General features: G+C 42.4%; 1 protein-coding gene across 3 annotated transcripts in view; it reads left to right on the top strand.

Moving 5' to 3' along the window:
• Nucleotides 1-15339, top strand: part of LOC111947089 (uncharacterized) — an 86058-nt gene that overhangs the window by 6875 nt on the left and 63844 nt on the right. Inside the window, exon 2 of one of the 3 annotated variants that reach the window (XM_078943196.1) lies at nt 11023-11215. The exons of the other annotated variants lie outside the window; for them this stretch is intronic. Coding sequence (XP_078799322.1) covers nt 11148-11215 — 68 coding nt within the window. The 5' untranslated portion in view covers nt 11023-11147. The remainder of the gene's footprint in view (nt 1-11022; nt 11216-15339) is intronic. 3 annotated transcript variants of the gene reach the window in all.

Here is a 15339-nt window from a genome sequence, read left to right as displayed (position 1 = left end):
CGAAAGGTTCTCATTAGTCCCCGCTAAAAACACCAAAATCAGTCTTTCAAAGGGATTTTCAGGTCACTGAGAGAGTTCTAGAAACGGGGTTTCATGCTTTTTTTCACAATTCCAGGTCGTTGTAATTCTTCCTCTGATCTGTTTCTGTGAGCATCCCTTGCAAATGAGCAGAGAACGCCTTTGGCGTGTGCTGAAATGTCCAGACTATATGAGACTACCGCGTCCGCATGTGGGTGAGCCTCTGTGGTGCAGGCCTGCTCTGGTAATAGCCATGCGCTCTGCCGGCCTGAGATTAATGTGAAGACTTATTGATGTAATGATGGAGCCATGAAAGAGCACTCTGCTGCGCGGGTTTGGGCCAACGCACCACCCTAATGGACTGCATATTTGCTTGCGTGTGCCTCCAGAGTTATTTGTAAAAAAAAAAGGAAATTCAATCTTTTTTATCCAGATATTGTATTGAAAATACTTGACTGGAGGTGCTTGCTTTTAGGTCTGCCCTTAGTCTTCCTGTTACTCATACTAGCCTGTTTGAGTCGTGGCTTAAGCTAGGTACACACCGGTCATGTGACGGGCGTTCAAGAACACGGTAAACGGGTACACTTGCACACGCGTTTTTGCATATGGTGCTCACGCTGCACAGTCGCTCCCTGATTCCAGCAGATGTACCTACAGTTGGAAGAGGCTTGGTGCGAAATGCCGAAGCGCATAAACCGCAGTCATTAGTTTCCGTGTTTTGAAAATGACTTTACGCAAACGTCACTACCAGATCTGAGGCCCTGACTGGTTAAAGTTCAACCGGTTTAACTTTTAATGCATGTTGAGTCCAACAAAAAAGCTTGTACAGTGATGTGTGAGTTTTGAACGTGGAAGCCTGTAACGGCCATAAACGCGCGTTTACTTAGACTTTTCATAGGAAGTGGTCGCATGAGCGGCCATTTCTGAGTGAATTCAAGATTCAAGATTGGTTTATTGTCATTTCACACATACTGTATATTTGCAGAGGTGAGATGTTGTTTCTCACTAGTCTGACAGTGCAAAGACGCAATAAAATAAGATAAAATATCAATAATCAATCTTTATCTTTCCCAGCTCTATTCCGATATATAAAAAACTTAGTGCTGTATAATTCCGACTGGACACAAACCGCAATGACATGATTCTCCTTCATGATCCATTTTCAAGCGGTTGGTACTTCTGTGTTTTGAAAAGGACGCTACGAATTCGTAACTGTCCAAATTGGTCAAAGTTTGGTCGAACTTTGATTGGTCACAGTTGAATTTTTGACGCGTGCACAATGGCCTTGACCCTTGTCCGAAAATAGGATTTAAAATGTAGTGTAGCGACCTGTGACCAAAAGCGTTTTGAACTGAAACGCGCATAGACACGTTTTCACAGACTTTTCATTAGAAGTGGGGGCTGAAATGCTCGTTTTTTCGAGCCGGGCTTGAACGTGGCTTTACAGGCTTTTCTGCAGCAGCTTCCTCTTGCTGCCTTCAGTTGAAGGGGCAGAGCAGCTCACGGTGGGGCATCGAGGCTGGAGGCTGAGTAAACATGACCAAAATGAAAGTGGTACCTACACAGATGCCCTGCGGAGAGCATGAATGTAACAGTATCTCTGCAAATTCCCCGCTTGGTGCTGACAGCACCCCTCCCTTCATCTGCCGCCTGAACCCCTGTTTTTTTGGGGGGATATTAGTGTGCCAGCGGGCCGGGCCCTCTCAGTGTGGGTCTGATGCTGGGGTGATTGACAGCTGAGCAGTCACTGGGGTGATTGAGAGCAGTTGTGGGAAAAAGGGGACCTTACAGCCCGATGCGTCCAGCCCTGAGGGGGACGAGGAGACAAAGACGGACAAAAGGGCGAAAAGACAGTCTAAACAGATTAAAACGATACACAGAGGCGGCATGAGACGAGCCCGGAGCTGGCGTGATGAAATGGCACAAAACGGCTGAATAAAAACAGGCTCTTTTTTGTTATCGTCCTGACCGTTCCCTAATTTCATGGGTGGGAAACCCTAGGGACCACAGGGGGTTTATGGGAAACGGCTCATGCTCGCGCAGTGATGTCATGTGTCAGAGACAGACCAAGCTCTCCCTGCCCGATACAGCGGAGGGAGGAAAAGTAGGAGTTCTAAGGAGTTCTTAATGAGTTCTCTTCCAGGCTCCTTCTAATCCCCCAGAGCCCTCTTGTTGCTCCAAAAATGGAAAAATCAGAAACACAATAATTAGGCTTGAGTTTTGTAGCTGAACTAGTCATTAAAATACCCAATAAACTGAAAATCCCCACCAATAATACTACAAAGTTTGATTTTCTTTTTGTTTTCTATGACCGCCACACAACCTCCTGTTTGCCACGGGGCAGCCAGTGTTGAAACAAGCCAGGTATGATGACCCGGCGGTCCCTGAACACCTCACCACACAAGAGGACAGATGCAGGCAGATGCAGTGAGTGAGCAAAGAAGACTTTCTTTATAAGATATTTTTACAGATTTTACAAGCATGTGTGCAGGAGAGGCTAGCGAAGCGTCCGAGACGGGAGTGAGCCGGGCCGCCGGCCATCTGGGTTTAGAGGTGTCTTTAAACGCAGAGGTGTAAATCTACTGCCCATGTGCTGCAGGGGATGTCCTCTTCCTCCTGGGCCGCAGACCCACTGACAGATCAATAAAGTTAACTCAAAACATTCACACTCTGCCATCTGAAATCAACCATTTAACGAGTTGCTGTTCCTGTAAAAGTGGAAAAGGCCCCTTCAGATTTATTAGAAGAGAAAGAGTAAAAATCCAGAGATGACGACGAGGAAGAGGAGGACAAAAAAGTGATTTCTGTTTGGATTCATTCCTTTACTTTTCATTTCATGCGTCTGGATCTCTGCGGAGGATCGAAAATGACTTCTTGATCGGTGTTTTACGAGGCAACGCACTCAAACGTGATGCTTTTTCCAACATGGAAACCCTCCAGACTGCAAATGCTTGCAAAATAACGTCGATAAGTGTGTGTGTGCTTTGGTGAAGGACACAAAAATGCCAGAAGCAAAATGGCTCTTTTGCAATTTTTACAGATGAATATAAAATTGTAACCCACAGAAAAAGCTTTAATGACTCCATCTTTTAGTGAAGACGTCAATTTAACTCTTTAACTGTTTCACAAAGTAGTCACAGTTTTCTGGGGGGTTAATGTAATTTGTTTTTGTTAGAAGGTTTTAATAACCCAGCAGAAAAGTCCCCGTTTAACCACTACCTCGCGGATTAATTTATAGCAGTAAGTTTAAAGGGGAAAAGTCTAAAGTTTGGGTAAACTTCTCCCCCTCTGTTTTAGATTTTCTTTCGTTTAAAAAGAAAATTGGATAGACTTGACCAAACTTAGTTTTAAATGAATAATCACTGATGTAATCACATTTAAGTAAAAAAAAAGGCATCACATGAATCCCAATATTTCCTTAAACATACAATGAAATTTGTGTTCTTGTGGCATTTTTCTGATAACAATGAAAAGCAAATTGAGGATTGTAGACAACTAGATCCATGTACGTCTTTGTTTTCCGTGTGAGAGCTGGCATCTCAAAACTGCATGGCAGGAAAGCTCCGATGTTGCTCACCAACAGTCACAATTCAGAGCTGCCGCTCTGCAGAAACTATGTCCTAAAAAACCCCAACACAGATTGTTGCCTTAAAGCGGCATGATCATTGGATCAAAATATGATTAAAGTGGGACTTTTTACTGATATTTTCTTTTACCACTGAGACGGGTTTGTGCTAAGATGCCAAATTTCATCCTACAATAGCAACCAGGAATCTTCCAGAGTCCCCATGAGACAAATAAAGACAGACGACATGTCCGATCTATGTCCACGTCCCCCTTTTTTGGGGTTTGTCTTTCCAAAAGAAACGGCGGCTGGCGGACCCTGTTACCTGCACCGCTCGGCTTTATGGTGGCTGAAAGAAAACTTCACAAGTTAACAATCGCGGATGGAAAGAATTAGGCCGTGGAGGCCGCGCCGCGTGACGTGGCTCATCGGCTGTGACGTTTAGCAGCTAAATCTGCGATGGCTCCGGATGCACGGGGTGACAGGCGCTGACAGTCCAAGGCACAGGTCAGGAGCACATGCTGCAGATTGGTTGGCCTCAGACGAGCCTGATTTTGGGGGCTATTTGAAGGAGGGGCGCCTTAGCATGAGCGGGCCAGAGCCGTGTTTGAGCTGCTAATGGTGTGTTTGCGCGAGCGTGTGTGAGTCTGTATGTTTATGCTGCTAATGGGGGTTTAATTTGATAAGCAGTTGGCGGGTTTGTCAGCGCTCAGCTGGGACGGAGGGGATCTGGGATGTGTATATTTTGGATAAACGAGGAGAAATTCACTCCAGGTTTCTTCTCTTTCTGCTACAGCCTGTGTGTTTATATTCTGTTGCTTTGCAAGACAAATATGTCACTGTGCATGAAGCAGACGCTTTTTCTTTAACAATGTAGTTTCAGTGCTTTGGAAGACATTTTTTTCATTTAGAACATGTTTTTATCTAAGACGATTATTAGAGAAAATATAAAAAAGGATATCAATACTAATTGTGATTTCTGTGATGATCAGTCAGAAACTATTGCACATCTTTTTTGGTAGTATTTACAAAGATTTTTGGAAGGAGTTTAGTAGATTTATTCGTATTCAAATCTTTAAAAATTTCAAAAGCACGATAAAATCCTTTTATAGTACATTGTTAAAATTCTTCTTGGTAAACGGCATACGCTTGTATAGCGCTTTTCTACCTTCACCGAAGACCCAAAGTGCTTCACAGCCACAGTCCCATTCACACACTAATGGCGGCTCCGCTGCCAAACACTGGCGCCGACCTTCCACCACAGGCAAGTTCAGGGTCTTGCCCAAGGACACTTCGACACATGGCGGGAGTCGAACCGATCAGAGTTTGACCGCCCTACCACTGCACCACGGCCGCCCGATGTAATCATAAAACTCAATATTTTCCCTTTTTCGCTTGTACGTAAATTTATACCAGAAATCAATGACAGAAAGGCTTTCAAAACATTTGACACTTATGAATCTTTGCATGTATTTATGTGTTTCTAACCCCTGGCTGTTTGTCTTTGTCGTTACACTACTTTCTATTGTACACTACTACATTTGTTTTCCTGTTGTATACTTGCACTCTGTTCAAATAACTGTGACAATTGAGTGTCACCCAAAAAAACGTGCTAACTTCTTGCTCCAACCAACACTTTTTTACGACGAGGACGCCGCCATGTTGGAGCCAGACATTGCCAGTACGCAGTTATTGGTCCAAGTCGGTGTTTGACTGTCTCTGAGACTGAGTGAACTCTGCCCCCCTGGCGTTCCAAACAGGAAGTACCTGTGGGCTCCAAGAAGCCAAAATAAACAGCTACTACTCATTCTATTGACCAGAATAACCATTCTTGCTCTTATGCCTCTCATGATAATCCTCTTTTCTGTAGTTCAAACTTTCAAGGACTCGTGGACTTCCAACAAGCTCACTCCTGATTGGGGAAGGGTTGTTGCCATAGAAACGTTGACTCAGACTGAGTTTAATCCCTGCTTACTTACAACGTCTGGCTCCAACATGGCGGGGTGTGTATCATTGAAAAAAGAAAAGAAAAATGAGGATAGAACTGACTTACTTTGGATGGAGGTCAGCCATTTTCTTTTGGTGACGTCACACTCCCTCGCTCCAGCTCTCATAAAGGTAATGGTACAGGTCGCAAATCTTCATTTGTCATTGACTTTCATCCATGGCAGACTTTAAAGTGTGTCCAGTTGATATTAGTCCTAAAAGGACAACCGAGAGCCAGCCTTGCAGCCCTATTCTGCACCATCGGAAGTTTAAGGTCTAACGACAGACCAAGAGTCCAAGACTCTAAAACCAAATTTCTTGTTTCTGTTGACGAATAATTAACATTTCGTCTATAGTTATTGAAGTGTTCTTATTTTCTTAACAATGCTACTCATATGTGCGGTACATGACACCGTTTGACAGTAGCTCTGTTTTGACGCTTGTGTTCTGTTTGGTCGGCTTTTTCTAAGGGTTAATATGGCCGATGTAAGGATCTGTGTGCGGTGATGACGCGGTGATGACGCGGTGACGCAGTCACAACTGAGGGTTCAGGTCCAAAGGAAACAGGGGTCTATTCTTTTTCTAAACAGGATGAGAGGATGAGACCACACACATGGAGGACTGTGTGCAGTTTATGTGTCTACTGTACATATAGATCAAACAGCCTCAAACTTTCTAGTATTTTCGTCTTTGTGTCTATATTTAATTTCCGAAAACCCTGCATACGGTTTCTGTGCATCACCGTATGAATTGGCTGTTTTTCTCTTATCTTTTAACTCCTCCAGCTCCTCCTTTACCCTATTTCCCTCACCTCCTCTCCAGGAAGGACTTTATCTTAATACGTTTTACTCACTATTGATTGTGTGAGCATGAAAAAAGGAGAGGAAAGTCTTTCTGAAACCTTTTCATGTGCTGGCCTGGTAGGTACTCTGATGTAAAGTAACTAAAAAAATAATGCAGAAACATGCAGGAAATGCAAAACAACAGCAGTAATCCGACCTAAAACTATTCGTTTCTTGTGGTTTTCCTGGAGTAACAACTGGACTTGGGGCTCTCTCTGTTTGTGCCAGGATGTGCACAAGTGCCTGAGATGTTTTTCCAGGTGCTTCATCAAAGATGGTGTGCAAAAATTAGCCGGAGACCGGACAGATGAGAGTTGTGATCCTTCATCACCGTGCGTGGTCTGTGCACGAGTTTCTGGGAAGACAAAGAGAGTTTGTTGGCTCAGGGAGATGGGTTATAGGATCTATGTACAAGCAGAGAAATGTTTTTTATGGAGGACAAAGCTGGAAGTGCTGAACATGTCAGCTGGGGTGGAAACACCTTTGAGGTATTCAGCCATGGTCACATGTGAGGAAAGTCATTTTTTGTTCCTCATAGAATCAATAATATGAAACTTAACTGTGGATTCAAAAAAGCTGTATTTAAGATCTTTGTGTTTTTATCGATAAATATTTAGTTATATTTTCCCAAAGAAAGTTTTAAATGTACTTGAGGTCCTAGTTGCAACTTTTTGCTGAAGAATTTCTATTGTGGAGGAGTCTTGTCTATTTCCAATAGCGGTTTCTACAAAGCAGCAGTGGATGCAGTTTATTTTTCCTTTGAATTAAAAGGGAGGCCATCGATTTGTCCATACCAAATCCAAGTCCCTTATTGGTCAAAGTTGGATCCGGTTTAACTGGCAACATAGAATGTTCAAACAAACAATGTTCTCCTCTTTAAACCTTGTTTGAAAGTGAGAAGAGGAATGAACAAAACTGAAGATGTGTTGGTTTGACATGAAACAAGTGAAACAAACTGCTGTGGTTATGGCGTCGGGACCGAATGCTGTGGGTGAGCTGCCTCTCCTTTGACCTCTGAACTGCCATTAGGAGGGATGACACCATTTGCTGCTTATCCTTGGGCTTCTGGTGATCCCCAAGGAGCCCATCGGATTCTATCTGAAGAGGTTCCGATGCTAGGAGAAAAAAATTTGGATTCAAAGCGACTCGAATCCTGTTTTTAAAAAAAAAACATTTTTTTTTATTCTCTCGGAACAAAGGCACTGTTTTTGTCAAATGCAAGATCCCAAAGTGTGATGTAGCATCAGATATCACACACTGATAGTTAACCTGCATGCTGGGCAGTCTGAGCCTTTGAAGCAACCCCCCTCCCCCCCACGCACACACACACACACACACACACACACACTGGCAGCAGGCAGTAGTTCTGGACAGGACGTGTACCGCTGGATCTCGCTGTGACTTCCGGAAACCCGGCACTCACTTCCACCTTCAGGAGGATAAAAGGAGTTCAGGGAGCTAGAATTCCACTCCCTGCAGTGTGAAAGTGTGTGTGTGTGTAGAAAATCACACAGCTTTCAAGCTACATCTCCTGTTTTTGTGGCTCCAAAATAAGCACATTAAAAATTCACACATTCCCCTCACCCTCACACTTCAAACCCCCGTTACTGCACATCTAATAGAGTGGTTACAGAGGCCGCCTGACTTCAGCGTGTGTCAGCTTTTTCTCTTTATCCTCGGCTCTTTTCAAGGGTTTTAAGCTCTTGCCGTGACTCTTCACATATACTGTACTTTCATCCACCACTTTTATTTTACACAAAAGGCACCAAATCAGACTATAAAAGGTCCTAAATTAATGGCTGGTTTACTTTGGACAAAAGGATTTCACATCCCATTTTAAAGTCTGTTTAGCTAACATTTATATTCATCAAAAATTCCCCAAATAAGACGCCTTAACCTTCTAATAATAGACAACTAATAGACACCTTTACAACTATTAAAAGAAGGTAATGTGTCATCAGAAACATAAATAGTTCTCACTGTGAAGGGAAAGCCACAAGTGAAGAATGCTCGCTTGTACGTGGGCGTAAATATTTAATCCTTCATGGTCCAGGGAAAACCTCAGCAGAACCGGACCTGACAGAAATCCCCGGAAGACGGACTTCTTCTGAGAAACATCCAAGGGAGTGAGAAATGTTGCTGGGTTCTGGTAAAAGATTTAAGCAGAAGAAAACAGGAATCAAAATGATTAGAATCCTGCTGCTGAGAGGAGTCACTGCTCAAACTGAGATAAGTAATGGATAGTGCCCAAAGACGTGTCCCTTATGCAAAAGATAATGCCCGATGCGGTGTGCATTATCAGAAATCAATCCTAAAAATAAATGAATCCACTGAGACTATGTCAGCTTTTCAGTTTATGGAAGCGGGGTTGACAGTTGGAGCCTCTTTCAGCGTCCTCCTCCTCGCTGCTCTCTGACCACTGACTCCCAAGATCCTCTGCCTTTGTCTTTTTAAGTCTCCTTTTTCAACAGCTGATGCCACTTTAATTTGAGGACACGCCTCTCATCTCTCCTCTGCACAGGTGAATTGTATCACTGTGAAATGGAAACGGTCAGATCACCACAGCACCCCGTGGAAGCCTGAAGAGATAATGCTCGAAAAGGTGTCCATTACAAATCCATTCATTCCTGAAATTCGACACCTTGAAGGTGTTCCACTTATACCATGATCACTTGTACAAAATAATTCAATAGTAAAACGTATATCTTCTCCACACGAAGCGGACTATTTGGTACGCAGTGCAAAGCGTTATCAAGGTAATGGCTATAGTAGAAAGTCTATACTGAAAGAAAAACTTTGCCGCTTCCTGCTTGTTTTTGTCCAGATGACAAAGCTCCTCATCTTCTTCTTATATTCTCTTCTCTCTTTCGTCTGTCACTCTCAAAGTTATCACATTTACCAAACAGAAAACTTCCAAATCAAAGATGAATTTTCCACTGTGTTTCTGTGGAATAACGTCTGTCCATATCAAGTTTCGTGTGTTTTCTGGATACCTACTGGCTTTAAGGTTAGCACAATTAAATGGATCATTCAGGCTTCTTTCTTTCTTAGGTGTCCATTATCCCTTTTTACAGGAGACCCTGCAACCAATTAGAGTCGAGTAAACACCTGGACCATAGTTTAATTGATCCATCTGTGGTGAAATTGTCACGACAGCTCTGGGGATTATGCGTCAAGGTGCAAAGAGGCGGAAAATTAAAAGAAATAATAATGATAAAGGAAAATAAAATTATAGAGCATATAAAAATTTCTCTTTATATACACTGTTCATACATTGCCAGAAAAAAGAAACACTAGAACCAGAAAAGCGTTGAATGTTTCATCAGCAATAAACAATTATTTCTCTGCGTTCTCAATTTTGGATAATTTACATTTATTAGGTACTTATTGCAGAGTAAAGGTCATTTCTGTAAAAGCCTTCAGTCCCAGTTAACGGTTTATTCTTAAATGGAAGCTGGATGCAGACGAAAAGCGCTGCAGTGCCCGGCCTGACACCCACCCAAGCAGCCAGGTTCGAACCGCACCCACCACTTGTCGCCCGCCCCCAGAATCCCAGCTCCACCAGCACCAGCCTCTGCGACTGACACAGTAAATTTTTACAGGTGCGCTGAAGCGGATAATTTGCCTGTTAGCTGTGACTAATGAAATCTCCACTGCTGCGGCCTGGACTGCTGCAGGGGCAGAGGGCACTTTCCTGTTTGGATAGGCAATGCTTTAAAGCCGCGCTGAGGGGAGCCTGCTGCATGTGGGTGTGCGGCACAGAGCGCGGCTGTGTGCTCTGACCAAAACTCAAATTCCTGATTTTCTTTAGAATTAAAATGGTTTTGAAAATCCTCTCCCTTGTCTTCAGTTTTTCAGCAGGTTCCTCATGCTTTAAGCTTTTTGTATTGAACTCTCAGCGCCTTCAGGGGGATGGATGCTCTCAAGTTTAATCATTCCCTTTTTGGGCTTTTGAATAATTAAGATGTAAAGCAACCATTCATAAGGAATAGGGAGATCTGAGTTTTTCCAAAATGTTCTGGTCTTTTAGAGATCAGAATAAAATTTGAGCTTCAAGCCTACACTGATTATTTATAAAATACACTAAAATCTTTAGAAAAAGATATTTTAAATAGATTTTAGACAGTTATGGAGTTTATTTTCATGGTTAAAGTCCAACTCTGATCATTTTGTGTGTCGTTTTTTAGGACACAGAGCCCCCCACACCCCGACATGACAATACCAAGGCGATAAAAATGGCATAAAAACATCTTTTTCAATCTGCATTTTTGCTCCTGATTCCCAATGATTTGAATAAAACATAGTCAGAAATGCGATTTTCAGCTTAAATTTCTTAATATATGTTCCCCCTCATCTCAAAATTGCACCATTTTTATCAGAGCGGGTCTTTAAAAATTCTTTACCAACACCTGTCATAATTCACATTTGCAGGAATTAGTTTCTCCCCCTCAGATGAAAGAAAAGTTCTTATACTCATGCAGGTACAGATAAATGCGGGTTCTAGTTCCTTTTGCTTTGTGCTTAGCTTAGATTTCTACTGTAAATTGGGTTGAAAACTGTTTTATTTACTGTTTTGTCAGGTAAAAAGGAATTTAAAACATTTTATTTTAGGTGTCAGTGGCTGCCTGGAGCAACCGCCCGAGGCGCTGACGTAGCTCCAGTCTCAAAGCGTGTGGTCAACAAGTGTTCACCTAGTCAAGTGTGTGTCCGCACAACCAGCCCCCCCAGGAGAGCTGATGAGGGTCTGCGTAGGGCCCACCTTTGACCCTGCGCGCCACTTCGGTGGCAGGAATGCGCACGCACGGTAAGTGCCCTCTTCTGCCTCAACCAGCTGCTGACAGAGCTGCTCGTTGCAGCTAAAGAGCCTGACAGCCGGGCCTGATTGATGATTGGCTGAAGGAGCTATCAGCAGAATGTCAGTGCTGACCCCCGTCACCTTTGACCTGCGGCTTCGGACGGTGGCGCGTTTCAAGAAAATCCACGGTACCTAATTAGAGAAAAAGAGATGAAACATCTATATTTAGGGAATCCTCACAACTCCGGCCTTTCACTCATTACATCATCCGACCTCTGCTGCATGTGGCATCACATGTAGTGAAGCGGCGCAGGGGGTCTAGCTCTCTAGGTGGCGTTGGGTGTTAAAGGGCACCTTCCAAGTGAATGTAATGAGCTGGCAAGATGTTGCCTCCAGGGTGGTTGGTTTGGAGCGTGCGTCTTGGTGTCCTTGACTGATGTGGCTTCTGCTGCAGTCATTAGTGCTGTCACCTTTCTGACACTTAGCAACTTTGTGCAGGGCCAGCAGTAAAGCACCTGGAAGAGGCTGGGCACTGCTCCCATATGTACTCTGATTTCCAGCATGTTGCTTTGCGTCTTCGATGTGTACGCCTTTGTTCTGGAAGGAAGCCTCGAGGTGACAAAGACTCGCAAAAAAATCCGCTAAAACCCTTCCATCGTCGGGATCCTAAATCGGGCTGGCTCATAAACTTTAGGATAAAAAAAAATGGAAGTAAACACCATTCTTTTCCGTTTAATAACGAGAGTGGTATGTGGCCTCATGGATGAAGGAATGGAAGAGGAAGGCAGAAGAACAAAGGAGGAAACCAATGAGAGGCAATGATGACGGCGATGGAGCTTTACGATGTTGAAGTTCTGATGGGAAATTCAGCTGCCGGCTTAAGGAACAAAGCAGATGTGTGTGGATGTGTGTGTATGTATGTGGGAGCTTTTGGGGTTCTTCTTCGTTGGTCTCCCTCGAAGGAACTGTAATTGCAACGCGGGGCTCTGTTAAATCTGCAGATCACTACGTTTCAGTTAGAAAAACCGATGAAGAGGTCACACGCACATGGATTAGTGCGAGCATTTCACCAGCACTTAAACACTCTCTGTTCTCCACCTCCTCCCTCCACATCTGGATCACTCTTTTCTCCTCCTCAATTGAGTGAATTGCAATGCTGACGCTGGCCTCAGGGGGGAACCTCTTTCTCACTCTGACGGATCTGGAATCTAAATTGACTGAACAATCTGCCCCCTTTTAAGCTGATGAAGATGTTTTCATGTGGAACTTCAGATAATCCTAAATAAAATTCCATCACCATGTGGTTGGATAACCTGAAAACAGCTTGTGTGTGTGTGTTGATGTGTAACTATGCAAGTGTATCAATCCCCAGATGAATGGGCATGGAAGGATTGATTGAGGAACTGAAGTGTTTAGCACTGTTTGTGTGTTTTCTTTTCTTTTTTTTTATTGTGCAAGAAACCCATTTGTGCAATGAAACATTTCTGTGCTTGAAAAAAAAAGAAGTTTTGATTCTTCTTTTTACTGTAGCAAACGGCAAGTTTCCTTCTCAAGTTCCAGGATTAGTCATCTGAAACAATGGAGTAAAGTTGAGAACTAAATATCTGCGTCAGAAATACGATCTTTTTCAAACTGTGTTTTTTCATCTTCTCCTGATTCACGACGATTTGAATAAAGAAAAACTCAAGAGGTATTCACCTCTATGTGAACTCACAAAAGTGTGCGTTTTCGGCTTCCGCATTCAAAACTTTTGCATTCACGCGCACGTTTTTTACGACTGCATGGCCAGTGAACACACGTTTTCAGTCAAACCAGGTTTAACGTTGACCAATTTGGTCTCATCCAACTGTAGTTGGCGAATACATGTGCTAGTAAACAGTAGCAAAAAAAGAAGCCCATCCCTGTTTGTTGAGTGTGAACAGCATAGGCAGGGGTTCAAGTGCCCGTTAGCTGTAGAAATGCAATTTTCTTATATGTCCTCCATCATCAGCAAAATGCCACATGAACATATTTAAAAAAACAAACAAACACGATTTCCACCGGAATGGGTCTTTGAACACCTAAAAACTGGATATAAGCTTGATTTGATTCCACGCATCCTGCTTATTCTGAAATATGTTGCTGTTCTAACGAAGATTTCCCCCCTTTTTTGCCTAATTTTGAATTGAAATAGAGTTATCCAAGTCGTGGACAGCATGACTGCAACATGTGGTTTGACGTTCCAGTTTTAAAAAGCCGATCTATTTAAGGCCAATCTCAATTCTTTCTGTTAATTAGGTTTAACAGAGAGTCGACTGCCTTTGAAGCGAGCCCGTTAAAATGTTTGGGATATTTCCTCTGCTTTTGCCTGCAAAAATAACCAAACCCCGAAGCCACAGTCGACATAAAGCTTCACCCTCAAGAAAACATGAAAACTTTTTCAAGACATGTGGAAGGAAACAATCAAGATAAATATGAAGCCCGCTTGAGTAAAAAGCTTGCACACAGTTATTGCTTGGCGGCGTTTGGAGGCCGTGGGCTGCATTTCATGTTTTATGTTCATGTATACAGGGAAACCATGAGGAGGGAAAATAAACCCAGTGCTATTTTGATTGTCAGCACATTTCAACGTGTCTCCAGTCTGCGGGGAAATCATCCTCAGACCTGACACAATGCTGCTTTTAAAGGCCAAAAGAGAATGACTGAATAGTTTTGTTTGATGTGGCTCAGCAGATGTGATGATGTACACTTTGTAGTTCTGTGGACTTCACATCTGTCTGTTTCCTTTTCCTCTGCCTGAACTTCTGAGTTTCTCTATGAATGTAAATCTGCTGCAAAGGCTCCATGAAGCTACCTTCACAAAGGGCATGTGTGGCACGTTCAAGTACGCAGGGTTTGAATGCACCATTAGTGTACTGGACAGTCGGTACCCAGTACTAGCGCGTGGACTCTTAGTTGGAAGAGGTTTGGTTCGAAATGTTAAAGCTGTGCAAACCTCGCTGCAGGCTTTTTCTTTCACAGCTCTATTCCGATATATAAAAGACTTGGTGTCCTATAATTATTGCCACTTTTGCACTGACCTATTTAGATTATTGTTATTGTGATTAATATTATTGATATTGTTATTTTTATAGGCTGTTTGCACTGTGGGTTGAGAGAAAAGAAATTTCATCTGTACTATCTTGTGTATTCAGTGTATTTGACAAATAAAACGGACTTGACTTGACTTGAAAAGGACGCTTCTGATAGTCGAATTTCTGATTGGTCAAAGTTCACCTGGTTTTACCGTGTGTTCAATTGCCGCATGTTTTGTACGTAGAGCCCAAATATAGACTTAAAAACGTTTGTAGCGAAGAATAAACCTATGATTTTTGGATGCGGAAGCCCGAAAAGCACATTTACAGACATTTACATAGACTTTTCATTGGAAGCGGTCGATGGAACGCGCGTTTTCGAGCCCGGTGTGAACGTGGCATCAAAGAGCAGCCGGAGATGACTGATGCAACTTGGTGACTTTCAGCACTTTGTGCCTTAAATAAATGAACAAAATGCTCAGTAAAAAAACAATCTTCTTAAATATATGTAAAAATATTAAATAAAGTGTATTTTTATGTCGCTATTCTTTCCTGCCCTTTGTGTTAAACTACCAGTAGATGAATCTTATTTTGTTTTATTTTGAATTATTTTGTTGCTAAAAGTTTGTCAAATTAATGAGTTTTAAGTAGTTATATTATTACGAGGGATGCATTTATCATGGTTTATGGGCAGCAACTTCGAAGTGACAATGCAGAAATGAGAAAAACTAATGTTTTTTTAACCATCGAAAAAATAAATAAAAGGAAATAAGTGACTTGCCTGCAAGAAAAAGATCTACAGAGGCTGCATTAAGCAACATCTGGATTTCACAAGATGGAATCGGTTGAACAAATGAAGCTGCAAAGTTCCGGAAAAGTATTTAAAAATTTCACATTTTACTAAATAATTTTCTCTAGAACTGTAAAAGAGATCTTTTCCCTTTTCTCTGATCATGTATTGAATTTCTGTTAAAAAACCCACATTAAAAATAGTTAATTTTAAGTACATTATGACTTTAAGAGGTTATTTTTTCTTGCACATTAATTGGTTTAGGTTTTTTTTTTTGGAGAAGATTCTTA

Source organism: Oryzias latipes, chromosome 24, assembly GCF_053564925.1.
Source record: "Oryzias latipes strain Hd-rR chromosome 24, Olatipes_Hd-rR_3.1".
Lineage (NCBI taxonomy): Eukaryota > Metazoa > Chordata > Actinopteri > Beloniformes > Adrianichthyidae > Oryzias > Oryzias latipes.
The sequence above is the reverse complement of the archived record's forward strand: the minus strand, read 5'-3'. Positions and strand labels throughout refer to the sequence as shown.